The sequence below is a fragment of the Eschrichtius robustus genome, chromosome 7 (assembly GCF_028021215.1).
Source record: "Eschrichtius robustus isolate mEscRob2 chromosome 7, mEscRob2.pri, whole genome shotgun sequence".
In the NCBI taxonomy this organism is placed as follows: domain Eukaryota; kingdom Metazoa; phylum Chordata; class Mammalia; order Artiodactyla; family Eschrichtiidae; genus Eschrichtius; species Eschrichtius robustus.
The window spans coordinates 99,881,992-99,894,345 of record NC_090830.1 but is presented as its reverse complement, the minus strand read 5'-3'; the positions used below and the strand labels follow the sequence as shown (position 1 = coordinate 99,894,345).

The 12,354-nt window shown below is 38.5% G+C and overlaps 1 protein-coding gene across 2 annotated transcripts in view; it reads left to right on the top strand.

Annotated features, from left to right (window-relative positions):
• Window positions 1–12,354, top strand: part of ASAH2 (N-acylsphingosine amidohydrolase 2) — a 120,681-nt gene that overhangs the window by 87,831 nt on the left and 20,496 nt on the right. The window contains exons 14-18 of one of the 2 annotated variants that reach the window (XM_068548951.1): window positions 5,023–5,138; window positions 6,198–6,292; window positions 7,950–7,989; window positions 8,780–8,875; window positions 11,563–11,658. In XM_068548951.1, coding sequence (XP_068405052.1) covers window positions 5,023–5,138; window positions 6,198–6,292; window positions 7,950–7,989; window positions 8,780–8,875; window positions 11,563–11,658 — 443 coding nt within the window. Of the gene's footprint in view, window positions 1–5,022; window positions 5,139–6,197; window positions 6,293–7,949; window positions 7,990–8,779; window positions 8,876–11,562; window positions 11,662–12,354 lie in introns of those variants that run through there. The other variant, XM_068548952.1, reaches the window with a different exon arrangement.

Sequence of the window (12,354 nt, the reverse complement as noted above, 5' to 3'; positions counted from 1 at the left end):
TTATCATCATGAGATTGCAGCAGTTAAGTCACATCTTTAGGCTTTGCTTTTGATTCTAGTTCTCTTGCTGTTCTCACCACCTCTTCAGTTACTTCCTCAACTGAAGCCTTGAACCCCTCAAAGTCATCCATGAGAGCTGAAATAACTTTTTCCAAGCCCTTGTTAATGTTGATATTTTGCCCTCTTTCCATGAACCATGAATGTTCTTTTTTTTTAAAAATTAATTAATTTATTTATTTATGGCTGTGTCGGGTCTTCATTTCTGTGCGAGGGCTTTCTCTAGTTGCGGCAAGTGGGGGCCACTCTTCATCGCGGTGCATGGGCCTCTCATTATCGCGGCCTCTCTTGTTGCGGAGCACAGGCTCCAGACGCGCAGGCTCAGTAATTGTGGATCGCGGGCCTAGTTGCTCCGCGGCATGCGGGATCTTCCCAGACCAGGGCTCGAACCCGTGTCCCCTGCATTGGCAGACAGATTCTCAACCACTGCGCCACCAGGGAAGCCCACCATGAATGTTCTTAATGGCATCCAGAATGGTGAATGCTTTCCAGGAAGTTTTCCATTGACTTTTCCAAGATCCATCAGAGGAATCACTGTCCATGGCAGCTATAGCCTTATGAAATGTATTTCTTAAATAATAAGACTTGAAAGTCAAAAGTACTCCTTGATCCACGGGCTTCAGAATGGGTGTTGTGTTAACAAGCATAAAAACAACATTAATCTTGTACATCTTCATCAGAGCTCTTGGGTGACCTGTGCATTGTCAGTGAGCAGTAATATTTTGAAAGGAATCTTTTCCTGAGCAGTAGATCTCAACAGTGGTGTTTAAATAGTTAGTAAGCCATCTTGTCAACAGACGTGCTGTCATATAGGCTTTGTTGTTCCATTTATAGAGCACAGGCAGAGTAGATTTAGCACAATTCTTAAGAGCCCTAGGATTTTCAGAATGGTAAATGAGCATTGGGTTCAGCTTAAAGTGACCAGCTATGTTTGTCCCTAACAAGAGAGTCAGCCTGGCATTGACTTCTCCTCTCTAGCTAAGAAAGTCCAAGATGGCATCTTATTCCAGAAGAAGATTGTCTTGCCTACATTGAAAATCTGTTTTTTTAGTGTAACCACCTTCATTCATTATCTTGGCTTATTCTTCTGGATAACTTTTCACAGCTTTTACATTAGCACTTGCTGCTTCACCTTGAACCTTTATGTTATGGAGATGGCTTCTTTCCCTAAAGCTCATAAACCAACCTCTGCTACCTTCAGAATTTTCTTTTGCAGCTTCCTCACCTCTCTCAGCCTTCATAGAATTGAAGAAATTTAGGGCCTTGCTCTGAATTAGGCTTTGGCATAAGGGAATGCTGTGGCTGGTTTGCTCTTCTATCCAGACAATTAAAACATTCTCCATATCAGTAATAAGGCTGTTTCACTTTCTTATCATTTGTGTGTTCACTGGAATAACACTTTTAGTTTCCTTCAAGAACTTTTCTTTGCATTCACAACTTGGCTGACTATTTGGTGCAAGAGATCTAGCTTTTGTCATATCATGGCTTTCAACATGTCTTCCTCACTAAGCTTAATCATTTCTAGCTTTTGATTTAAAATGAGAGATGTGCGACTCTACCTTTCACTTGAATACACAGAGGTCATTGTAGGGTTATTAATTGGCCTAATTTCAATATTGTTGTGTCTCAGGGAATAGGGAGGCCTAAGGAGAGGAAGAGAGATGGAGGGACAGCCAGTCGGTGGAGCAGTCAGAACGCATACATTTATCAGTTAAGTTTGCTGTCTTATATGGATGTGGTTTGTAGTGCTGCCAAACTGTTACAGTGGTAACATTAAAGATCACTGATCAGAGATCACCATAAGAAATATAACAATAATGAAAAAGTTTGAAATACAGTGAGGATTACTAAAATGTGACACAAAGTCATGAAGTTAGCAATTGCTGTTGGAAAAATGGCACTGATCAACTTGCTTAATGCAGGGTTACCACAAACCCTCAATTTGTAAACAAAACCCCAAACAAACAAACAAAAACCCACAATATCAGCAAAGTGCAAGAAAATGAGGTTTACCTGTTCTTTCATATCTTTTATGGGCTATTAGCATCCTTGCATTTCAGCTTGAAGAACTCCCTTTGGCATTTTGTGTCTCATAATTCATGTAGGCTTTCTTCATTCTTTTTCATTTTTTTTCACTTTAATTGAATAGTTCCTAATGACTTGTTTTGAGTTCACAGATTATTTCTTCTGCTCGATCAAGTCTGCTGTTGATGCTCTCTGCTGCACTGTTCATTTCATTCATTGCATTCTTCAGCTCCAGAATTTGTTTGGCTCTTTTTTATGGTTCTGCCTTTCTGTTGAACTCTCATTTTGTTCATAATTATTTTCTTGATTTCGTTAAGTTGTATATTTGTGTTCTCTTGTAGCTTGTTGAACTTCTTTGACACAATTATTTTGAGTTCTTCTTTGACAATTTGTAGATCTCCAATTCTTTGGGTCAGTTATTGGAAAATTATTGTGTTCCTTTTGTGATGTCACGTTTCCTTGATTTTTGTTGTCTCTCGTAGAATTGCATTTGTCTGTGCATTTGATGGATCAGTCACCTCTTCCAGACTTTACAGAATGGTTTTGGTGGGGAAAGGCCTTCATCTGTGGGTGGCTGCAGAGACATTGACTGGGTGACTGTGGTTGTTCCAGCTCCAGGGAAGCCCAAGTGGCATAGTCTCCATGCAGCTCTGTCAGCTTAGGTCATCATTGGTGAAGATTGCATGGGTCCTTAAAGGCCAATGCTAAAGGTGTCTGCAGCTGCTGTGAATGCTGTTGTGATCTTCAGTGGTGAAATCTGCTGGGGACATCCTGACATCTTTTTCTCCCTTGGGGGATGTCATGGCCAAGGGCATCACTTTTGGTGCTATGTTTGGCTTCAGGTACACTCACAGTGGTGGTGGCACTGATGTCTGATATGTGGCATCCATGGAACAGTGACATACCTGAGATCGGGAGCGTGGGTGCTTGTGGAGCAACCATGCCTCCAGGGTCCAGGGCACTGGCTCACCAGCAGCTGTGTGCCTGAGGTACGAGCACATGTGGAGCAGCCATGGAGCTGGGGACTAGAACACGTGCATTTGCAGAGGACAGTGGTTCTGGGGTTCAGGTCCACTTGCAGTGGCTCCAGTGCCTGAGATACAGGTACTTGCAGGGCAGCTGCAGGTCTGGAGTTTGGAGCCCAGGAAAACACAGCGTGGTCACAAAGTTGGGGTCTGAAACATGGGCATACATGGAACACCCATGGCTCTGGGGTCAGGGGCATGTATGGGTTTGGGGGTGGGGGACTGACAGCCCTGACTCCAGGGCAGTGGAACAGCAGCTCCTCATGAGGGGGGTACAGCAGCACCTCTCTCTCCAGTGATCCACGGTAGCAACCATCATCGGTTACCTCAGTCATACAAGCTGTTGGTGTCTCTGTGGAGCAGGCTTCTGGGGTTTGCACTGACAAACAGGGTCCTCTTTCGTGAAAGCTGCAGAGAGTCTGTTGTAGAGGCTGTTCAGGTTCTCAGTGGCAAGGGTTGCCAGGGTCTTCCACAGAGCAGGCCACTGCAGCAAATGATGGCAACTGTTATGTGGCTGGTACTGATATCTTCTGCCCTTCTTTGTTCCTAGCCTTCTTGAGATGTCTCAGATAAGCCAACCTTCCCAGTGATTCTTTTCATGTGGTTATTCTGTTTTTTTGCTCCACTGTGTTGCTGTAGGTTTTTAATTGGACTCTTGAGCCCTCCTAGGGCTATTTTCTTTTGTGGATAGCTAATTATTGTATTCTGTGGGGGGATGAAAGCTGATATCTTCTACTTTGGTATCTTGCTGAGGTCATCTCCTTTCTTTATAAGGGCATTTAAAGCTATAAATTTCCCTATGGGAACTGCTTTCACTGCATTCTATAAGTTTTGATATACTGTGTCTTCATTTGCATTCATCTGAAACTGTTCTTATATTTTCTTTTGATTTCTTTTTTGACCATTAGCTATTTATAATCATGTTGCTCAATTTCCACATATTTGTGAGTTTATCAAATTTTCTTCTGTTATTTATCTCTATTTTCATTACATTGTGGTTGAAAACATACTTTGTATTATTTATACTTTAAAACATTTATTGTGGTTTGTTTTATGGCCAGCATATGGTCTATTTTAGATAATGTTCCATATGCACTTGAGAAGAATATATATTATGTTGTTGTTGGATGGAGTCCTTTGTTAGTATCTGTTAGGTCTAGTTGGCTTCTAGTGCTGTTCAAATTTTATACTTCCCTATTGGTCTTCTCACTCGTTGTTCCATCTGTTATTGAAAGTGAGTTATTGAAGTTCCAACTATTATTGTTGATTGTTTCTCCCTTCATTTCTGTCAGTTTTGTTTCATGTATTTTTGTACTCTGTTATTAGGTCCATATATGTTCATAGTTGTTATTTTTTCCTAATGGATTATAGAGTCTATGTTCTTAGGTTTTGTAGTTAACATAGCTTTTCCCCAGATTATGGGTGTTACGCTTGATGGTTGTTTTAACTGCTCGTGTGTGTGTGTGTGTGTGTGTGTGTACATAATTAAGTGGAGATTCAAGAGAGGGTCTTTAGAGACCACAAGTCAAACAACTGGTACTTCAAGTTGGAGGTGGTTTTTTTTATAGTTTTCAAAATAAGAAAAAGGTGATTCAGTTCATAGACCTACATTTAATTATATCATATTTTTTAATTTGCAAAGTGGTTGAGAAAGATCAATAAAAAAAATTAAGGTTGTAGAACATATATATTCTTTTATTCTATCAACCACACTGAGGATCTAATTAAACAATGGCTCCTACTTTAGGATGTACAGGAAATTTTGCCTCTTCTATTATGCAAACTGTTTGGAATCATTGAACAACAACCTTGATAAAATCTCTCAAAGTCCTAAAAGCATTGTTGTACAACATTTGTCAAAACGATGATATTTTTCAGAGGGTTGGAATCATATTAATTATAACATTCCTAATAGGGACAACAGTAGGGGATCCATCTTGGGACAGTATTCGGGATCAGATCCTGGGCAAGCCATCTGAGGAAATCAAAGAATGCCAAAAACCAAAGCCAATCCTTCTTCATACTGGAGAGGTAATACATTTTGATTTTCATGGTGAAATTAGTATATCGTTATTTTTACATTTATGAATTATCAGATATGATTAGTAGCTCTGTGTTGAATAGTAGATCTGTGTGTTATTCAGATGTTCCCATATCAAATTTTTAATATTAAAAAATATGGATGCTATAAGTCTAACTCTAAGAAATAAGGGTTATGATTATTAAATACACTGACTTAGATTTTTACATCTATAGTAAATAAATGAAACAATTAGAACAGTGGAAAAGGAAGAATAAGATTAACATTTTTCTTATTCAGGATTTGTTTATGTTGACTCCAGAATAGGAGTGAACACAGAATTCTTTGCAGAGAAAAACATCTCAGGTTATTTTCTCACAACTCAGGCAACATTTTTAACTAAAGCAATATTCTTTAAATACTCTTTGGAACATGGATTTTCATATTCATACCAGTGTTCATACTATCATGGATTTTTGATGTAGAAAAAATTTTTAAATAGCGTTTTTTCTAATATTTAATTAAAATTCTCCAGGAAGAAGAAAGAGAGGAAACAAAGGAATAGGGGGAAAGATTCTACTAATCTGAATATGCTAAAGGGTAGATTCTCTTGGAGAAAACCTAAAAAGCAAGGCAAGACTTGCTAACTGAAGATTTAAAGTGCTATTAAAGTAAAAAGAAATCATCAACTTAAGCTATTCCAAATGATGGTAATTCCTTATTCATCTTTTATAAGGATAGTCACCATGGTAATATAGGAGAACACTTGGTTATCTATTACACATTGTGATTCCACAATGACAAATCCACGAGAAACTTCATTGATGAGAAAATAAGTCCAGGTTAATGGGACACTGGTATATGAGATTTACTTCTTATTACTATTGAATAGATAGAGTATTTAATACTACGTGAATTAGAAAAAAAAATATGATATTAGGATAAGACACCTCAAAACAGCTGGAAACATTTAAAATCCTTTAATAAAGGAACTTCTATGAGCAGCGTCAGTCTCTTGACGATAGAAAGAATAATATTCTTAACACAGTTTTCATGCTTTTGGTTCTTAGCTGTCAAAACCTCATCCCTGGCACCCAGATATTGTTGATGTTCAGATTATTACCCTTGGGTTCTTGGCCATCACTGCCATCCCTGGGGAGTTTACGTAAGTTCCTCTTTTTTATTTTGTAGTTACACATGTAACTGTTGTGGATGTGTTTCTGTTGGGATCACTTCTTATCATGGGCAGATAATTCTGTACTGACTCCTTTGTATCCTACTGTGCTATGTTTGGCAACGGTGACAAATATTCCCACCCTCTTTTGGTGGGGCCTCTGAAGAATAAATCTCTCTCTGCCTGTTACTAGTGGGTAACCTGAAGTAAAGAGAAAAATCTGAAAAGTTATCATTCCAATAAAATTATACAATGATTTATTATGTCAGTAGAAAGACTTTAAATAATATTAAAACATAGGGTCGTGAAACAATCAGTTTAGGTATTAGAAGCATGGAAACATATTTTAAATCCGATCCTTATGCCATATTTCCTATCTTAGTAAGTAGCAATTTTTTATCTTTCCATTGCTCAGGCCCTAAATCTTAGAGTCATCCCTGAATTCTCTCTTTTTCAATTTTCCCTGCTCTCAATCCTTTAGCAAATTCTGTATGTTCTATTCAACACTTTCCAACATTCTTCCTCTCCCCATCCCCCGGCCCCAACCTGGGTCTAAGCCACCATTATCTCTCCCCTGGATTTTACTGCAATAACCTCCTGTCTCACCTTCTTGCTTCTCCCTCGCTCCTCTATAGTCTTTCCTCAACATTATAGCCAGAGTAATCCCTGAAAAGCATAAGTCAAATCATGTCACTATTCAAAACCTTTCAATGGCTTCTAACTCTCCAGAGGAATTCTCAAACCCTTATAATATCCGACAGGGCCCTATGTGATCCTCTCTTCAGCAAGCTCTCTGATCTGATTTCATACCATTCCCCCTTGATCACCCCTGCTGCAGCCACCTTGGCTTCAGTGCCATTCCCAGACTACCAAGCACGCTCCTATTTTAGGGCTTTCGAACTTACAGTTCCTTCTGCCTGAAACACTTACCCTCCATTTATCCCCACGGCCAACTCTTTTATTCCTTCTATTCTCTGCTCAAAACTCTAACAGAGATGCCAGTCTTGCTTACATGATATAACATTGTCTTTACCCCCCACCGCTCCTACCACCACCACATCACTACAGCATCAGCACGAACACCACCATCCCCACAATGACCACCACCATTCTCTTTCATCCTTATCCTACTTTATACTCTCCATAGAACTTATTGTCATCTCACTTTTTTATTTGCTTGTTGACCATCTTCCCTCCCTAGAATGTCAGCTCCATACTGTTGAATCCTTAGCAGTTTGAAGTGGGTCTGGTATGTGGTAGGTGTCCAATATTTTACTGAAGGATTAAATGAATGAATGAAATAGTAAGTTCTTTGTAGGCAGGAACAGTACACTCTCTACTTGCCTCAGCTGTTATTAACATAGAATGCAACCTATTGTTGACTCAGTGAATGGAAAGTGATTGGGATCCTTTGCCAGTGATATTCACTGATTCTGTTTTCCTCCTTCAAGTTGTCTGTTTTCACTTTAGGATTTGTCTTGAAGATAGGGCAGTGAGGAAAAAAGCTCAAGTTTAACTTGCATTGTTTCTATACACTTCACTATTGTTAGCCAGGCTAACATTTTGGCTTTCACTACAAGTCTTTCTGTGTACCTTGTGTACATTCTGAATAGGAAAACACTTTGATAATTCTGTTTTCTTGACTCAGGACCATGTCTGGACGAAGACTTCGGGAGGCAGTTCAAGAGGTAAACTAAAAATGAAATAAAATATCCATGCATTTTTATTTGGAAAAGAGAAAAGAATTCCCTATCCCTATGATCTGGCACCTTTTAAATTATTCTTTGCAAAGATGACGAGAGTTTTACACGTCTTGAAAGTAATGGCTGGAGGTGAAAATGAAATATTGGTGGCATAAGAACAAACTTAAAAAATATAAGAGAACTATAATAAGATTAAAATATTTCATTTGTATTTATGTACTAATAATTTAAAAATTGATAATGGTTTTATGGATTCAGTAGTAAATGACCCCAAGTACATTAGTATCTTAAAGTCCTGTGTAAATAAAAATCTAACACATGTTAAAAATGCTGTATTTTATCTATATTTGTGATTTTCTTTACATTCAGAAAGTATTGTAGATGGTTCTAAGATGACATAATCAACAAATGTCTTATTATATGGAGCTGGAAATAACTCCTGTGGTTAGCTAATATGTTCCCATTATACTTTTTTGGAAATTGATAAAATATCTGTATTTTGGTAATAAGATTCTGCATCTGCAAATAGAATCGTTAAGATGTTCGGAGATCCATTGACTTGCCCAACTATAGTGCAGAGTTATGGCTTTAAGTTTTCCTAAGGGATCCTTTGATACTCCTGTACTCCTAGGCAGTTTTGATCATTAGGAAAAATATTGTTAAGATAGTTATCTTACAAATGATTCATATTTATAATTGTATGTTAAGTATAAGTAGGATGATAATACACTATAAGTTGAAGAGTAATTTTATTTCACTCTCCCTTTCCCCCTAGGAATTTGCAACTTATGGGATGCTGAATATGACTGTTGTTATTTCGGGTCTATGCAATGTATATACACACTACATTACCACCTATGAAGAATACCAGGTAAAATAAAAAGTTCTCATCATTTAAATGAATTATACCCTGGTCAAGACTATTGCGTCAAATGCAGAATTTCTTTGTGGACTTCCTCAATCGTGTTTTTGAGAGGTGATTTTGTTTTAGGGCTGGTAAGAGAATGATAAGCCAGAGGTTGTATTTGGGAGTTCTAGGTTGACCATTTCCAAGTTCAGGTCAAAATTCTAGTCTCACTGACTTCCACTTTCCCTGAAATAAATTACTTTGTCAGGGGCACTGATAATAAGCCTGGGTTATGGCATACAACATTCCTAACTCTATCCTTAATGCTTCTGGTGCCTTAAACTTCTGTAGAACCTGGGAAAAGCTCCCATTGATAGCTTCTGTTTATTGAGTGCACTGGCTAAGCACCTTGCAAATGTGATCTTACGTAATCCTCACAATTAGCCCTGACTGAAGTAGGGTACTATTATATCCATGATACAGATTAAGAAACAGAGCCTCAAAAAAATTAGGGAGGCTGCTGGCCGGTAATGCGTTTTTGTTTACAAATAGGACAGAAAGTAGCCCAAGTACTTTTAAACAACAGTAGTTAAAAACGTGAAAACAGTGTAGAGTTCCACAATTAATGGTTTCTAATACATCTGCAGGTATAAGTTGGCAATCCATACTGTGGCACACAGGCTACCCCTTGACAAATACTCAGTAATTCCAGCAGTACAGTCTGCCCTGCTGCCCTCTGTTGACTTTACTGAAGGGTCCCTGCCTTCTAGGAAATCCTGTTGAATAAAGGTTCTTAACTGGGGTAAACTTAGATGCAAATAAGTTTTCATGTATCCACTTTTTCATTTATCTGTAACTGTCATTTAGCATTTCTTTCAATTATGAATGTAGGCAACAAATGACAGTAATATTAGCTGTACCTCTGACTTTTGTCACCAGTAGGAACCATGAATATTTTTCATATCACAAATAGTTACTGCACATCTGGAAATACCTTTTACTCTCATTGCTATTTTAAAATCACAGTGTTATTAGATCTGCTACTAGATCTTGTTATTCAGTAGCATCATACAGAAGCACAAACATTACTCTATCGCAAAATTGGTTTATTATTGTTTGATTTCAGTTGAATGGGTTTCCTTTGTCAATCCATGTATTTTATTTTATGTGTTTAGAAATGTTGCTCTTAAAGGGGTCCATAGGCCTCAACAGACTGCCAAAGTAGTCCAAGGCGCAAGTAAAGTTAGGAACCCCTACTAGCTTGTCTCCTGGTTAGGGACATGAAAGGATTAGTATTAATTAATTAATTAATTAATTCACTCAGTCAACAGATATGTTTTGAGAGAGATACTGTACTGGCCACTATCTGGGCATAACAATGCCTTGCCCTCAAGACCACTAGAATTTATGGGCCAGTAAAAGACATAGAAGAAAGCAGATGATTACATTTCTGTGAAAGGGATGCACAAGGTGTTATGAAAACGAAGAGAAAGAGCACCAGTTTAGACTGGGTATTTGGAGTTGGGGACTGGCAGATTTTCACGAAGATGTAGAATTTGTCTAAGTTATTGAGAATGAGTAAGGACTAATTGAGCAAACAAAAGTTAGGGAGGATGTTCCATATTGAGGGAGCTACATACACAAAGGTCCAGCGGGGCAGACTTAGTATAGTTAAGGGGCCATAATTAGTTGAGTACCATGGAATTAGCATGATGAGGGTAGTGAGACAGGGGCTAGAGTGGGAGGCAAGGGTTAGGTCTATGGAGAGTCTTTTATGCTGTGCTACAGAGCTTTGAGTCAATAAGGAAGATTTTGGGGAACTGCAGTAGAATTTAGAGGAAGGAATGCTCTGTTGAAGTCTGTGATTTAGAAAGCTCACTAGGATGGCAGTGTAGAAAATGAATTGGAAGGGCAAGTGTAGACGCAGAGAACTGATTAAGAAGCTGTAGTTATGATCTGGGTGAGAGCTAAGTGTTTGACCAAGGTAAAGCAGTAAAGAAAGAGGAAAATGAAAAAATTCAAGAGATGTTAAGGAATGATGACTTGGAGACTTATAGGATATAGGATGAAGGAGGGAGAGGGGCCTAAGGTGACTGCAGGATGATCCTGGCATGGGAGACTGGAAGGATGGCCTTCACTGAGATGAAGAATGTTGCAGGGAAAGCTGATATATTTGGAGTGATGAGTTCCAGGTTAGATTTGATGAATTGGAGGTTTCTGTGGAACAACCAGAGCCTTGGCGCTCAGGTAAAAGGAGCTGTATTTGTTTCTATTTTATAGTTCTATGATGGGTTAAATGTCCTTCTCCGGATAGTTCCATCACCCCCCGGTTTATCCAGGAGTTACTAAGACTTTTATTTTTCCTCATTTTTTTCTCCTGCTGTACTCTTTGGGGGAAAACATTTATATTACAAGTACTTAAAATAGACATAAACTCAGGAGCGATTACCCTCTTTCAGCTTAACTGGACTGTTGGTCTAAATGGCATAAGCCAGGAGAATTCTTCACTGCCTTGAACAAGTAGTTGATGGGAGCCATTTACTTTTGCTGGTAAATGGAAATGCCCACTACTTTGTCATAAGTAGTCTTGAATTATGTCAGTTTGGATTATGCAAGATGTCCAGTCATCACCCCTCACTAAAATGCAACACCTCTGTAAATGGATTGAAATATGCAGGATGGTGTAAGACTCTGTTCTGCCTCTCCTGCAGGCTCAGCGGTATGAGGCAGCAACCACAATTTATGGACCACATACTCTGTCTGCTTACATCCAGCGTTTCAGAGTCCTTGCTAAGGCCATTGCTACGGTAATCAAAAATCGTATGTTTGTGTGTCTCAGGGGTGGGGAGATGCAAAGGGAAGCAAAAAAGACCTTAGCTTTGAGTGTTCAGTTTCTTTGAAAATCTTTATATTTAAAAATATTGTAGCTGTGAGGTATCTCTAAGAAATGAAACTGGTAAAATAAATTCAGAGTCAGTTAACATCTTTTGGTAGTGACCACTTTTTCCATAGCTATTATCCTCCCAATCATCGTGTGAAGTATGGAGGTATTTTCCCCCGTTTTTCAGATGAGCAAATAGGTTCAGAGAGGAGAAGTGATCAAGCTTACTATAACTGTGAGTTGAACCAGTGCTCTCTAATCTTGGTCAGTTTCTCTCCAGTTGCTTCCTGAATTGAGTGGTTTATCAGTTCTGAGATGCCCATTTTCCATATTATAACATCTCTGAAATTGGGATGTATTGGGTTGGCCAAAAAGTTCATTCGGTTAATGAATGTGTTGTTTGATAAAGTTCTTGGTGAAAATGAAAAATGTCTTTTATTTTTACTTAAAACTGAAGAAACTTTTTGGCCAACTCAATATCTTCCAATCAAAGGAATCTTACGATTATAGTTAGTAGCATGTTTTCACTTTCTTGGTGGTTCAAAAATAATAATAGTGGTTATAATCAATAGAGCCTTAGATTTGATAAAGTGCAACAGTGTCTTGGAATGTACACACACAT